The sequence below is a fragment of the Cydia splendana genome, chromosome 27 (assembly GCF_910591565.1).
Source record: "Cydia splendana chromosome 27, ilCydSple1.2, whole genome shotgun sequence".
NCBI lineage: Eukaryota > Metazoa > Arthropoda > Insecta > Lepidoptera > Tortricidae > Cydia > Cydia splendana.
The window spans coordinates 6,913,608-6,927,664 of NC_085986.1; the positions used below are offsets into that span (position 1 = coordinate 6,913,608).

The following is a 14,057-nucleotide window of genomic DNA, read 5'->3' on the forward strand; positions in this document are numbered from 1 at the left end:
TAAGGGCAAATTTAATTCTCTACAATCATGGTCACCCTACAAGACCTAATTAATAAACATAAAACCTAATAAAAAAACCTGCTGTCTTTAACCGTCATTACAGCATTTTAATTACGAAGAAAATAAACTGTCAAATTTGAGTGAGATACGAGTTTTCAAAAGTAACCAGACCGTGATGACATTCAATTTGACACAGAATATCGGTAGTAGTATTCAAATTTTAGGGTGACCATGCATGTCTTAAATAAATTAATAAGTACCTTTTTTTTACATGTCTAGAAAAATAACGTTAACCTCACTAATACTGACACGAAACAGTTATTTATAATTTACAAAATGCGCAGTGTTAGTCCTGCTCACGTCTCCTGAATCACCCTGTATAGCATATATTATTATGTGCATTTACATTATTTTGGTTTTATAAGTAGTAGTTACTATTTTTTAAAGCGTTTTTCAATAAAAACACATGTCAATATTGAACAAATTTTCTAATGCTAAAAAAACGAGGTATAGGCAGTTCTTGGCGATTATATTAAAATTAAAAAGATTATTGTAGGAAACAAGGTGGATAAATAATGTATTCTATATAATATATCTATGCTTTTATTTACAAAATCAACAATAAGAATAACTATGGCAAAATTGACATCAATCCATCATAAATATAATATGATATTTAGACTATTGGAAACATAATTTAATTTTATAGCAGGCCCATCACTTAAACGCTACCAACTCGTAAGAAGACATATCGCCGCTATACTTACTCAACCTCGTATCTGCAACACTCATTTGATGAATAAAAGAAAAGCGACATTTCCATCAAATGATTGTTGCAGATATGAGGTTGAGTAAGTATAGCGACGATATATGGGTTCCGTACCAGACCACCCATTTCCCAAGATACCAGATCTTGGAGCAAAATGGAACCTTGTTGGATTATCACATAATTTCGGTATTTTACTATACTGTATCTAACACATAAGAGCCATCCTTTTATAAACAGAAAATACAAAAATATTTAGCTTAAATTAGATGGTTACGCCCTTTTGTCGCCAAAGACGTCCTATCCAAGGCTCGGAACCGGTATTGAAATACCTGTTAATATCGTTCCAAAACCGTTATATTATTTCGTTCATTAAAAAACCGGTTAATTGGTGGAACTCGAACTAAAAAATTACGTTCTTCTTCGTCTTCCTTACCGGTAAGAAGAGGGAACGGAACTTTATGGGTCGCAGGGAACGATATAATACCGGTTACTCTTGGCTTTCGGAGACTCTCGGTTAAACTCGTTGCCATACGTGAAAGAGATAGCAACACTTACTCGTTCTATCTTGCTTCGATATTTTCAATTTAACCGATTAATTTCGTTCCACAAAAACAAAAAAAGGCGAACGAATTAGGCATAAATCAGTATCTTCATAGAACAATTCTTTAACCGGTAACCGCAAACAGAAACGAAATCCTTTTCGTTCCCGGGTGAGTGAACGAAACCGGTTTGAAAAATAAAACGGTTTCCGAGCCATGGTCCTATCACGTCTCATATTGCTAAAATCGAAGCTGGAAGTAGATACGGAACCGAGCAAGAATAAATATGTGTGCAACAGGAAAGTACTATTAAATTTGTATCGACGTCAATAGACGTCATTGGCGGTAATCCATAATTTATTGCATAATAATAAAAAAAAGGGTAAAAGGGTTTAACCATATGTTTAATATGGCCTGCATATTTGGTTGTAAGAAGCCTGCTTAAAATCTACACTGAGGTAAAAATCTTATTCAACAATAAAATAAAAATACATCAACTCAGCTTCCAAAACATACCTGATCTATTGTAAATTATGCAATCTATGCGTAACAACTAAACTACCTAAATGTAAAAATATATCTATTTCACGATCAATAATTACTATTTAGGTACATACTACGTTTAATACATTTGTATCTCACATACGGTTCTTTAAAAATGTCTGCGGCCTAATCGCCACGGCTACATACAAAAATTGTATGAAGAGGTGGCGGTAATTAGGAGTGGAGACCTATTTTCTGAGATTTGCTGTTTATATTATAACATCCTACAACAATAAGGATAATAAAAAAAATTACTTAACCACCATTTAACAACTTAACAAAATCCATGCATCTCTGGACTAAAAAAAATGTCATCAATATTGCCATGATAGTAAACACCATAACCTAGATTTTCCGCCTAGGATGGGTAAGTTTTTGCGATTTATTTAAAACCTAATTAGACTTAGAATTTTTAGACGATTTAAAATGAAATTCCTCAAATATTTAAAATGTATGATACAGAGCGTAGGTACTAGTATGGCGCTTTGAATCTCAAAAGTCAATTATGGATTTTTTTTATTGTGCCAGCACAATCTGCATTAATTTATACATTTGTAATTTATTAATTATAAAAAATATTATAAATAAAGTATGGCGCATTATTAACATCAAATGGCGGTAATTGACGGCTCTTCTCACAAAATATGTCGGTGATATAATTGTCATGACTCCATGTAGAGTGTATGTAAAGAGTCGTGGCAATTAGAAGTAATCAAAACATATTTTTTTGAGAATAGCCTCCCTTTAAATTGACCGCCAAGTCGGCCATAGCCGTTTACCATTATATAATTTTATATTATAGAAATTTTCGTGGCGGTCAAAAGGTTAAATATAACTGTTCATCCAAGTGTAAAGTCCGTCTAAGCTAATTCTGCACCGTTTTTGCCATGAGAAACTATAACAGTTGTATGGTTTATGAATTCGAGGTTTATGACACTCCACACATCGTCTTAACGAAATCCGTGCAGAGTTAGCGTGGTCAGACAGTTAGATTAAAAAAATTACCTTTATTCTTTTGGTTCATTATGGTCCTGATTTTCCTTACAGAAATCTATGGGCTCCCGTAGGACCAGCGGTATCTTCAAACTCTCTATCTTACTTTCGCTTACTATAGTTATATCCTTCTTTATATCACTATGGTAGCGCTTCACATGGTTGTCTAACAGAGATTTCCTTATGGACGTATAGTCACAATACTCACATTTAAACGGCTTCATCCCGGTGTGAATAGTTTCATGACAAAGTACGCTATCCTTTCTAGACGCTTTGTATTCGCAAAATCTACATTTGATACCATTCCCGAGATGCATTATACCATAATGCCTTTGCAACTCGTACTTGTGTTTGCAAGAGTAATTGCAAGCGGTACATTTGTATGCGTAATGACACTTTTGGTGCATAACGAACTGACATTTGTATGAAGTTTGAAATTTACAAATGTTACAGAAAAGTCTAATGTCGGATAGGCTTCTTTTATTGTGTAAAGCGATTTGGTCCTTAGTTTTAGTTGAAAAATCGCAGTTCACACATTTGTACGGTCTGTTGTGACTTCCAGTGTGATGTCTTTGGAAATGTCTCTGCACTGAGGCTTTAAATTTCGAAGTGTATGCACACATATGACACTGAAACGGCCTTTCTTTATCATCGGTTTCTAATACTTGAATGTTGTTCCAGTCCACGCAATTCGGATCTAAGTTATACTTATTATGATTCTCCGGTTCACTCGGTATGTATTGCATATTTTTTTCAGTATAATTATGGAACGTTAAGTCAATTTCTGGTGTCTCCTGCATTTTATCTTGTATATCTTTAATATGTTGTTGTTCTGCACTTAAAGTGTTTTTGGTGCGTTTAGGATTAATATAAATTTCATTATAATGGTCTACTTTATGCTTTTTATACGCGCATGTAAAAAAAGTTTCAAATTCGCAGAAGCTACATTTCAACGCTTGCTCCTTTTTCATTCTATTCACATGTATTTTCAGTCTCCATCTAGTTTTAGTAGAGAAATCGCACAGATCGCACTTATTGGCCTTTTCCGTGACTTCGTTATGAATTTTCGCTAAATGTCTAGTGATATGCCCTTCAAATCGGGTTGTAAAAGGGCATTTATCACATTTAAAAGCGACAGATTCCTTATGGACCTTGCTATGCTTGATATAGTTATGTCGGTAAGCGGTTTCAAAGTTGCAGTCGGGGGACGGGCATTTAAACTGTTTGATGAGCTTATGTTTTCGCTTGTGGCTGTTCAGATTCCACTTGTAGAAGGTTTTGTAGTCGCAGTCCGGGCACTGGTGTAGAGGTAGAGGCTTACCATTGTCCATGGGGGTGTCTCCATTCATCTCATAGTGTCGGATGGCGATATGCCGCTGTAGTGCGGTTGGGTATTTAGACTTGTAATCGCAGACGTGGCAGGCGAAGCCTTTGCCCTGCTTATGGCTGAGTATATGTAGTTCCAGGCAATTTTTGTAGGCTGTCCGGTAGTCGCATTGGTCGCAGACGAGGTTTTTTAGGTGCTTCTTTGAACGGTGCTTACGTTTCGGTCTGAAATCAATGTAAACAAAAATTAATACCTATGCATTAGCAGGACTAAACGCGCTTTATTTCAGAAAGGGATGCTTAACAACTGCCGTGGTGGTCATTGAGAACAGAGGACTCACTCAATGCTCAATGCCCTGTACCTCTGTGTATACCCTGTATTTAAGTGTTTAGTAAGTTTTTTTTGTAACTAAAGTGGTAGAAGTAACAAACTGTATGTAGAAGGTTTTTACAATAAATTTCTTTCTTCTTTTTCTTTCTATGACTTTTTACCGGAAATCCAAAGGAGGGTTATGTTTTTCGGGTGTATGTAGTCTATGGTTTACAATGTATGCTGTATTTAATTAGATCCATCTCAGCTGCAGGATAGAAATATAGGGTAACTATTCTGTATTTTCTGTAATTTCGGAAAACTCACCTCTCTGGACCTTCATCTATCTGCAACTCTTCCTCTCTTGCCTCCTCCACTTCCACCTTGACCCACACACTGGCGAACATACTCATCATGTCTTCCTTCTCTATCGTAATTTCATCCCTCTCTAACATATTCTCTGACATGGTCTTCTCTGACTTCATATTATTCTCTGTTGCATCTTCTTCCTCTTCATTTTCTGACTCATCTCCCTTTTCTGAAGTCATTTCTTCATTATCAGTTAAATCTTCTTCTGAAATTTGTTCATTATCTGTTAGTGTCTCTTCCTTTTCTGATGTTTCTTCCTGCTCTATAATGTCTTCTGTCTCTGTCTCTGGGCTGGGTGACTCTGACATTATACTAAAATAAAAAAAGGAAGTGCAACATTAATCCATACTTCCATACTATTAATATTATAAATGCGAAAGTGTGTCTGTCTGTCTTCCCTAAAGAGGGTGAAAATGGGGGTGGAAATGAGAAAATTAATGCATTGCCTGTTAATTGGTGTAAGCAATTAAGCTGTTATGCTCGAAATTATTGCCATAAGTTTTTCCAGGTGCTGTAAGATTCCAACAATCAAAGAGGAGGTTAATAGATATTGTGTTAAATACAAAGAACGACTTAAAAACATACAAACGAACTTGCAAGGGACTTGGTAAACACCAACGACAATCCATGTAGGCTGAAAAAGTGGCAAATACTGCGGCTGGACCAAAGGCACTAGAAGATAAACTCATCAAAGTCAAGAGAGAGTATTTAATGGAATACCTCTCAAAACCCTAAAAAAGACAGAACATCTGATTATGGCTAAAACAGCCGATTGCAGATAAAATGGACAAAAAAAAAAGAAAGCTGCTGTATGTATCTAACTGCTGGTACTAATTCCAAGAAAGAGAGAGAGGCAGACAGATACTAAGGTGGGAAGATGATATAAAGAAGGTTGCTGGACCAGTTTGGAGTAGGGAAGCGCGGGAGAGAGAGCACTGGAAGGTTTTAGAGGAGGCCTATGTCAGTGGACAAGCTAGAAATAATTAAAAAAATAGAGGAAATAAAATAAAACATGTAACTACACATAATATCTAGCAATAAAGGCTATCTTTATCTTTACTAATTCCATGCAGACGAACTCGCGGGCAAAAGCTAGTAAAGAATATGGCAAACTGTTGGGGCGTAGCGACTAGCGACCCAACATACCCAAGTGCCCCTGGTGGAGCTCTGTCACCCAAAAGGTGGGAGGGTGTTACAGGATCCTTTGGCTTGCCATTGCCGGCTGTCCAGAGTGGAATCGCAAGAGCTGCATTCTCGAGCGTAAATGTGGAACCGTAACGTAAGTGGCAACTGGAACCAACAAACTGTCATGCAGTTTGGTGAAAAAACATGTGTAATGGATTGCTGTGTATTTTTTATTGAGTAAATAAATTAAAAAAAAAACTTGTATTGATGAATTGAAAAATATACATGTATCATAGGAATCATAGGTTTTAATTAAAATGGTATGAACACTAAAATTTGTGGTAGGATAAGGTAGACGTGCAAATCTCAGTCGTTTTATTTACAATCTTGATTTAGAATTGATAACATACCAATATACAACTTAACATATTCTATGTTATGCGCTTAATACAAAGGACGCGTCTATTTCATGCAAGATTATAAAAAAAGATCGATATGACCAAAAAACCCGGTGAAAAAATCTGAGCCTGCGAAGTTTTGAGATGTTTCAAAGACAAATATATTGTTTTGAAAGATGATTAGTAGGCGAAATCAAGTTTCTATAGAGATCCGAGGCCTTTAAACACTGTATTATATATGTTGTAGTTAATGATCATCTATTTTTGGCCACAAAAACATCGGGTTTTAAAGACATATTATTGTCAATAAACATAATTGTCCTAATTGTAACTAGTCATTATGTATCGGTAAGATAGCTCAAAAAGTGCGAAAATAAAGTACTTACGTTTCTATTTACAAAATAAACCGATTAAAAATCACAATTTTTCTTGTTCACGAAAAAAAATCAATTGCTTTGTGAATACGTTCGAAAAAACTATATCGCCGCACATTGCATTCTTTTTTAACGCAGTTATCTGTTTACTTTTTTTATTCCTCATTAATTTTATATTTCCCATTATCTAATAATTTATTACTGTGGAAATATATTGTTAAATGTATTGATTCGTGATGAGGACTAACATAAAATATTTCATTAATTATAAAAATTAAAACAATAATGATTATAAATAAATAAACTGGTTTTAGAACACACCGTCACGAGCTCTGCGTTTAGATAGTACACGGAGAAAAGTTTGTTCTTTTTACATAAAGACTTTTTACAGAAAGAGGAAAAATCACCAATACTTGTGTAAATAATAGTTTTATTATAGATGGTCAAGCAAATCTTGTCAGTAACAAAAGGCGCGAAATTCAAATTTTCTATGAGACGATATCCCTTCGCGCCTACATTTTTCAAATTTGCCGCCTTTTTCTACTGACAAGATCTGCTTGACCAAGTATACTTAATAATTATGAAAATAGAACAAATGCAACGTTTACCAATTTATGTATTAAGTTTGTTATGATTTAAAAATATATTTCGGTCTGTGCATTTGTGAGTGATCGGAACGTAGAAGATCCGTCAAACATATTTTTGACAGATCTTTCAAAGTCGCCGTGTTTTCTTATTGTATAAAAACATTAAAATAATCACAAAATGTACACAGAGGTGGATGTATTCGTTAGTAATTACACTCTAATAGACCCTGAAATATATCAGTTATGGATAGAAGGTTGCTCATGTAAGTATCAAGCAAGTTTTCTAATCAGTGAGTTCCATCAGTCTTATCTATTAATAAATACTAAGCAATCAGGGGCATCGTAGATTATTTATAAAATAAATTTTTAAAATACAAGAGAGTCATAAATGAGTCTTATTTAAGTACAACCAAGTCGATATGCTGTCATAAATGTTTAAATTCGCTAAGGACAAGGACATACACAATTTTCATGAATATTATCAATTGAATGCATATTAAATATGTATTTTTACTTTTGTACCATGTGAAATCTTGGAAATTCCATATTTGTGTAACAAAATATTAAATACGTACCGTTTTTATTGTCAATTTGACAGATTTTACCTTAAAAAAGATTTTTAAATGACCGATAGTAATTCCTGTATTCCGGCATCGAGGACCAATATCGGATTTCAATGATCGATTAAGAATCGTCCGATATTGAGTGCCCTACTTATTACACATCATATATGCAGTAGAATCTGATTAATTAAGTTTTCTTACTACTTGTCAACATATTCCAAGTATTAGTAAAAGAATATGAGTTCAGCAAACCTGTCTTGTTGGTAGCAAGCGAAGCAGTGTCCACACTGCACCAGCGCGGCGTTGCCAAGCAGATGGGGGCCTCCGTTGAGCTCATCGCCAGTGATGTTCTGGATCACTACAGGTATCAGACTTTGACACAGTTTGCACATGACTAAGCTAGACCAACATCACTAACAACTACATTAAAAAACTGTACACATGGAGGCAGACCAAGGAAATTCTATCCGGACTTATTTACAAGCTCACCAAAGTTCTCCTGTAGACAACTAGACACCAACTATGAAAAATAGTAGCATTAATTACAGGACATATCACATGGAACAGGCATCTCGTTAATACTAGCAGGCACTAGTTGCCTGAAATAAAAATGTTCATTTCATTTCAATACGGGTAAAACTGCAGGATAAATTCTGCAGTGCTGGTGTCTAAATTTCCTTCCTCATCATCTTCCTGGCGTTGTCCGGGCATTTTGCCATGGCTCATGAGAGCCTTGGGGTCCTCTTGACAATCCTAAGAATTGGCGTAGTTACTAGTTTTCACGAAAGCAATTGCCATCTGACCTTCCAACCCAGAGGGGAAACTAGACCTTATTGGGATTAGTCCGGTTTCCTCGTGATGTTTTCCTTCACCGAAAAGAGACTGGTAAATATCAAATGATATTTCGTACATGTTCCGAAAAAACTCATTGGTACGAGCCGGGGTTTGAACCCACAAATTCCGGATTGAATGGCTCATGCTCTTACCGGTATTCTCGATTAGTCAGCAGCAATTTCCGAACAGCATTTTTTTAGAATGAAGTCACTGCACTATAATAACAATAACACACGTTTCCAGGACATTTGCGCTCCTGGAGAGACTCCTCACAGTGCCCACCAAGCTGTCGGAGCAGATGGTGTTCCAGATAGATGAGGCTACCAAGCAGATGCTCATTGAGAAGTGAGTACAAACAGTAACATTCTTAACTATCCATCGGTGGACCTTATGCCTTTACTAATAAGTAGAGATGCCACGAATATTCGGCAACTATTCGGTTTTTGGCCTATTCGGCCACTTGGCCGAACATTCGGTATTCAGCCACTTGGCCGAACATTCGGTATTCGGCCACTTGGCCGAACATTCGGTATTCGGCCGAATGTTGCCTACTATTCGGCGAATACCGATTATCTGTTGCACATACCTAAAAAGAAAAATTACCTAAAAAATAACCAAAAACTAGGTATATTTAATATTTAAAATGTATTCTTGTAAAGAAGTTAAATACGAAGGCACGTTTTTGGGCATTTGTTGATTACAAAATATTTTATTTTTCATGGGTCTGATTTGATTGACTCTTTAGTTACATTCATTAATTCTGTTCAACATAAAAATATATCTTAGCAAACGTTGTGCTTTGATGGCGAACAGTTTTCATAATGATTGTGACTCAAAATGTTCACATGTCATGCCGAATATTCGGTCGCCGCATATTCGGTATTCGGCCGAGAGAGGGGCCGAATATTCGGTATTCGGCCAAATTCACTATTTGGGGCATCTCTAGTAATAAGGTCCACCAATGGACAGTTAAGTGTGGGTACAAGCACAGAATAAGTAATAGTAGACTTTCCACCAAGATTCTTTTTGAGTGAGTTCAAATCTCACCCAATACAGTAATTTTTCCACTTAAATTTATTCTAAGTTTACATTAAATGTAGTAAATATTAATAGTAGTGTGTGTTACAAGGGATCAAAATGATATATTTCCGTCAAGGGCGTACATTGAATTCTGAATGAAGCAATGGATTCTAAACTAGAATCCTGAGCGTAATGAGGGATTCAAGTGTTAACGCCCAAGACGAAATAATTTTGATACCGTGCTTTTCACATCTATGAGGGAATTATGATGCTTAAACAGATTATTTAAGCTAAAAAAATAATGTGCAAAAAGATCTAAAAATAATGTGCTAGAACAGAAAAGTGTTACTTTGATCCCTCCTAGAAGGGAAGAAAAGTGCCACTTTGATCCCTCCTAGCAGGGAAGAAAAAGCCCTTTTCCGAATAGGTGATGTGAAAATGATATTTTCTGTTCAGGTATTATGAGTTGGACGATGCAGTAATAAGGGAGCTACTCGGTCGAAAACTTTCGTCACGGCATAGAAAAGATTTGGATGAGGTAAGGGGTGTGTCGTCACTACCATAGAATAAATCCGTACACGGCGGGAAGAAGTTGATAATTCGAGATATTCTACTGAAGGAATTTGAACTTAAAATTACATTGTATAAGGTTCAAATTTCTTCAATTTTTTCCCGCCAGATATCAACTTCTTCCCGCCGTGTACGGATATAATAGTACTACCGTACAGAAAAGACACTTCCTACAAAACCGAAGTTTGACAGCGATTCAGGGACGAATCATGCTGTCCCTTTCCAATGTATCGCACTATCCCTTTCGGCTATTTAGGGTTGTCAAAATTCAAGTGATTATCTTATCTGTGGTCGTGCACGCAAAAGGACGTCAAGTGGTGCCAACCCTAATAATTGCTCGGAGCAATGCTGAGCCGAACGGAGCCGAATTTGCCCGAAGTAAGGAGTGTCTCCTCACTGTCACTACTTAAAAAAAAAACTCGTATTTTATAATGATCAAGTTTCTAGAAAGAACAAGAAACATCCCGTAAATGTGACGTTTTCAAGCAAAAGGTACCGCATTATCGCTTACCATAAGGACGAAATTTGCTAGTATCTTTATACGAATAACCTGTCAGAGCGTCCTTTTGGAAAGTGACAATGTGGTTACCTTTTGCATGAAAACGACAAATTAATGTGAGTGATCAAATAAGATCATGTTACTTTCACGAAATACTTTGATAACAAGTCATTAATTTATTAACGAAAACATTATTTTATGAAATTTACTGTTAGTCGTAAGATACAAGATTTTTTGTACTAGCATTGACTTTAATGTATGGAGTCGTGTATTTATATTTTTGGCACTTTGTCCGTATCGATATTTAATTGACTGGCTACCTCTTGTTTAATGCAACATAATATTTATTACTTCCAAATCAAAATAAGCGTAAAAAACTAATGACGACACGTTGTCGTCAGGTGGCGGAGCGCTCGGGCGCGCCGCTGCGTTGCTGCCGGCGACAGTTCGACAACGTGCGCCGCGTGTTCCGGGGCGTCGAGGAGATGCCTGGCAACGTCGTCGCCAATATTAGGTCGACGTTCTTACTGTCAGAGCCGCTGGCCAAGTAAGTATACCATGACGACATGTTGTCGTCACGTGGCAGTTCGACAACGTGCGTCGCGTGTTCCGCGGCGTCGAGGAGATGCCTGGCAACGTCATCGCCAATATTAGGTCCACGTTCTTACTCTCGGAGCCACTGGCCAAGTAAGTATACTGTGACGACACGTTGTCGTCATGTGGCAGTTCGACAACGTGCGCCGCGTGTTCCGGGGCGTCGCGGAGATGCCTGGCAACGTCGTCGCCAATATTAGGTCCACGTTCTTACTATCGGAGCCACTGGCCGATAAGTATACAGTGACGACACGTTGTCGTCACGTGGCAGTTCGACAACGTGTACAGAGTGCGTCGAGGAGATGCCTGGCAACGTCGTCACCAATATTAGATCGACTATCGAAGCCAAGTGAGTTTACTATGACGACACGTTGTCGTGAAGAAATTGAGACCCGGCTACGTCTACTAAGTTGAGGGATTTCAGATTCAATCATAACGCAATAAAATACCGCAGCGTTTACAGGCTTTTGTTAAAAATGATTCTGAATAAAAAATGGTTACAAAATGGAAGAATGATTTTTGTGAAGTGTATCCAGGGTTGGGCAGTATTTCAATTACATGTATTTGAAATACAGTTTAGTATTTTGTATTTGTATTTCAAATACTACCTGGAAAGTATTTTGTATTTGGTATTTCAAATACTGCACTCACATGTATTTTGTATTTCAAATACTTCAAGCTTCAAAATACATTTTATTAAATTCTATGATCCTAAAATGGTACGTTTTTTTAAATATAATGTACGACTTGTACGAGGGCAAATTGGTACAATGCGCGAGCTATTCTGCGCGGAACTTTTCGTCAATCGCCATTGCAGTATTTCAGTAGTGCAGTAGCAGGTCATTGCGGTAGTGTCCGTCCATGCTCTAGTTTTAGACCACTTGACAGATTAGCAAATAATATATTTCATTTATAATTTACTATTTGCGAAATAAAAATTTTATATGTAGACAGATATATTGTTTAGCTAAGGATTGAAATCAGTCCGAATTTGTGCAGCAATGTAGGTTTATATTCAAATTTCGTCAAGTGGACGAAAACTAGAGCTGGACGAAAACAAGCGCAATGACCCTATAAGTTTTTAGGAAAGGATATTCGTTAAAAAAACTAAATGATTATACAAAAAAAAATGAAAAGTATTTTGTATTTGAAATACATTATCTTAAACACTAATTTGTATTTTGTATTTCAAATACCAGTCACCAAAGTAGTTTGTATTTGGTATTTCAAATACTTTTAAAAATGTATTTTGTAATTTGTATTTGAAATACGTGGAAGCCAGTATTTTGCCCGACCCTGTGTATCTCTGTATTTTAAAGTGTGTGCTTTTCTTTGTTATAGGAAATATGGCGCGGTGGTGTTCATAGCGTGCATGCGATTCGAGACCACGAAACGCAAGCTACAGTATCTGTGCTTCAACGACTTCTATCACTGCGCTCAGGTGCGTTCACGACACACTGTCGTTATTGGCAATGAGTATTATACAGCGCTGCCATTGAATTGAGCATTATAAATGTTTGCTACTCCACTAATTTATTTATTGTTTGTTTTTTGTGTTGTGAAACTGCGAAATTCGTGTACAGTTTTTTTGATATCTAGTAATACTTATTGAAACTCATGTAATGTAGAGGCCCAACGGAGCCGACATGTCTCATTGGTAAAGGCTCCTTTTAAAGATGTAGATAAAAAAAAACTATACAATGCTATTTTTATTGTTAATGGGACTTCGTCCGTGTGGAAGTTTTATTAAAGGCTCTGAACCTCAATTCCATTTCCATAGAGAATTAATTGTATAATTTGTCTTCTAAGCTTAGCCACAGGACGGCGCCATATTACGAAACTCGTTTTATTGTCATCAATGTGTTTAGGGAAACGCCAAAATTTTATGCCCTAAGTAAATGCTAGGAAGACAGAGAGAACTTTATGGCGTATTTTTTTTTAATTTTTTTTTGTAAGGCACATGATACAAAATTTAGCTATTTTTGATTTGGACCTTCATCATCATCATCTCAGCCATAAGACGTCCACTGCTGAACATAGGCCTCCCCCTTGATTTGGACCTTATTGTATAATAAATTGGGTTACATTTCGTTTGTTTAAATCATTCATTGATTTGCTAAATGCTACTTTATGAAGGTTTAAATTACATAGAAACCGAGTATATTACACTCAGCAAAACTACGGTTGGCCAAGCAGATCTTATCAGCAGAAAAAGGCGGCAAATTTGAAAAATGTAGGCGCGAAGGGATATCGTCTCATAGAAAATTTGAATTTCGCGCCTTTTTCTACTGACAAGATTTGTATTCGCTTATCACCCCTGCATACATACCTATTCGTATGCACATTGCACATTGGACTGGATTTGATTGGATGGATTGGATGCACATTGGATCTTTACAACTATTGATATTATTTTGTCGGCAGTCAATAATGACCTCCTGGACGTATTCGTGCACCGGCCCTGAGTACTACGACACGGAGATGGACCGCGAGTTCCTGCTAGAGCTGAGGGAGCTACGCATCCTCTTGGATAAAGAGAAGGAACACAAACAGTAAGCATATTGTATAAGTTGATGTTTCGTCAGTAATGACCTGACGTATTACGACACCGGCCCTGAGTACTACGACACGGAGATGGACCGCG

The 14,057-nt window shown here is 36.7% G+C and overlaps 2 protein-coding genes across 3 annotated transcripts in view; one reads left to right on the forward strand and one right to left on the reverse strand.

The window, feature by feature from the left end:
• Positions 1 to 849: 849 nt before the first annotated feature.
• On the reverse strand, positions 850 to 6,896 carry LOC134803624 (zinc finger protein 761-like). Its single transcript, XM_063776408.1, has 3 exons — positions 6,759 to 6,896; positions 4,808 to 5,161; positions 850 to 4,395 (listed from the first exon to the last, which is right to left on the reverse strand). The coding sequence occupies exons 2-3, from the start codon at positions 5,155 to 5,157 to the stop codon at positions 2,859 to 2,861; spliced, it is 1,887 nt and encodes a 628-aa protein (XP_063632478.1). The 5' UTR covers positions 5,158 to 5,161; positions 6,759 to 6,896; the 3' UTR covers positions 850 to 2,858.
• Positions 6,897 to 7,454: 558 nt separating this feature from the next.
• LOC134803752 (acidic fibroblast growth factor intracellular-binding protein) overlaps positions 7,455 to 14,057 on the forward strand; it is a 104,367-nt gene continuing 97,764 nt past the window's right edge. For both annotated transcript variants that reach the window (XM_063776588.1, XM_063776587.1), the window contains exons 1-7: positions 7,455 to 7,596; positions 8,164 to 8,260; positions 8,974 to 9,075; positions 10,207 to 10,288; positions 11,221 to 11,366; positions 12,755 to 12,854; positions 13,838 to 13,965. In XM_063776588.1, the coding sequence (XP_063632658.1) occupies positions 7,512 to 7,596; positions 8,164 to 8,260; positions 8,974 to 9,075; positions 10,207 to 10,288; positions 11,221 to 11,366; positions 12,755 to 12,854; positions 13,838 to 13,965 (740 nt within the window). In that variant the 5' untranslated portion in view covers positions 7,455 to 7,511. The remainder of the gene's footprint in view (positions 7,597 to 8,163; positions 8,261 to 8,973; positions 9,076 to 10,206; positions 10,289 to 11,220; positions 11,367 to 12,754; positions 12,855 to 13,837; positions 13,966 to 14,057) is intronic.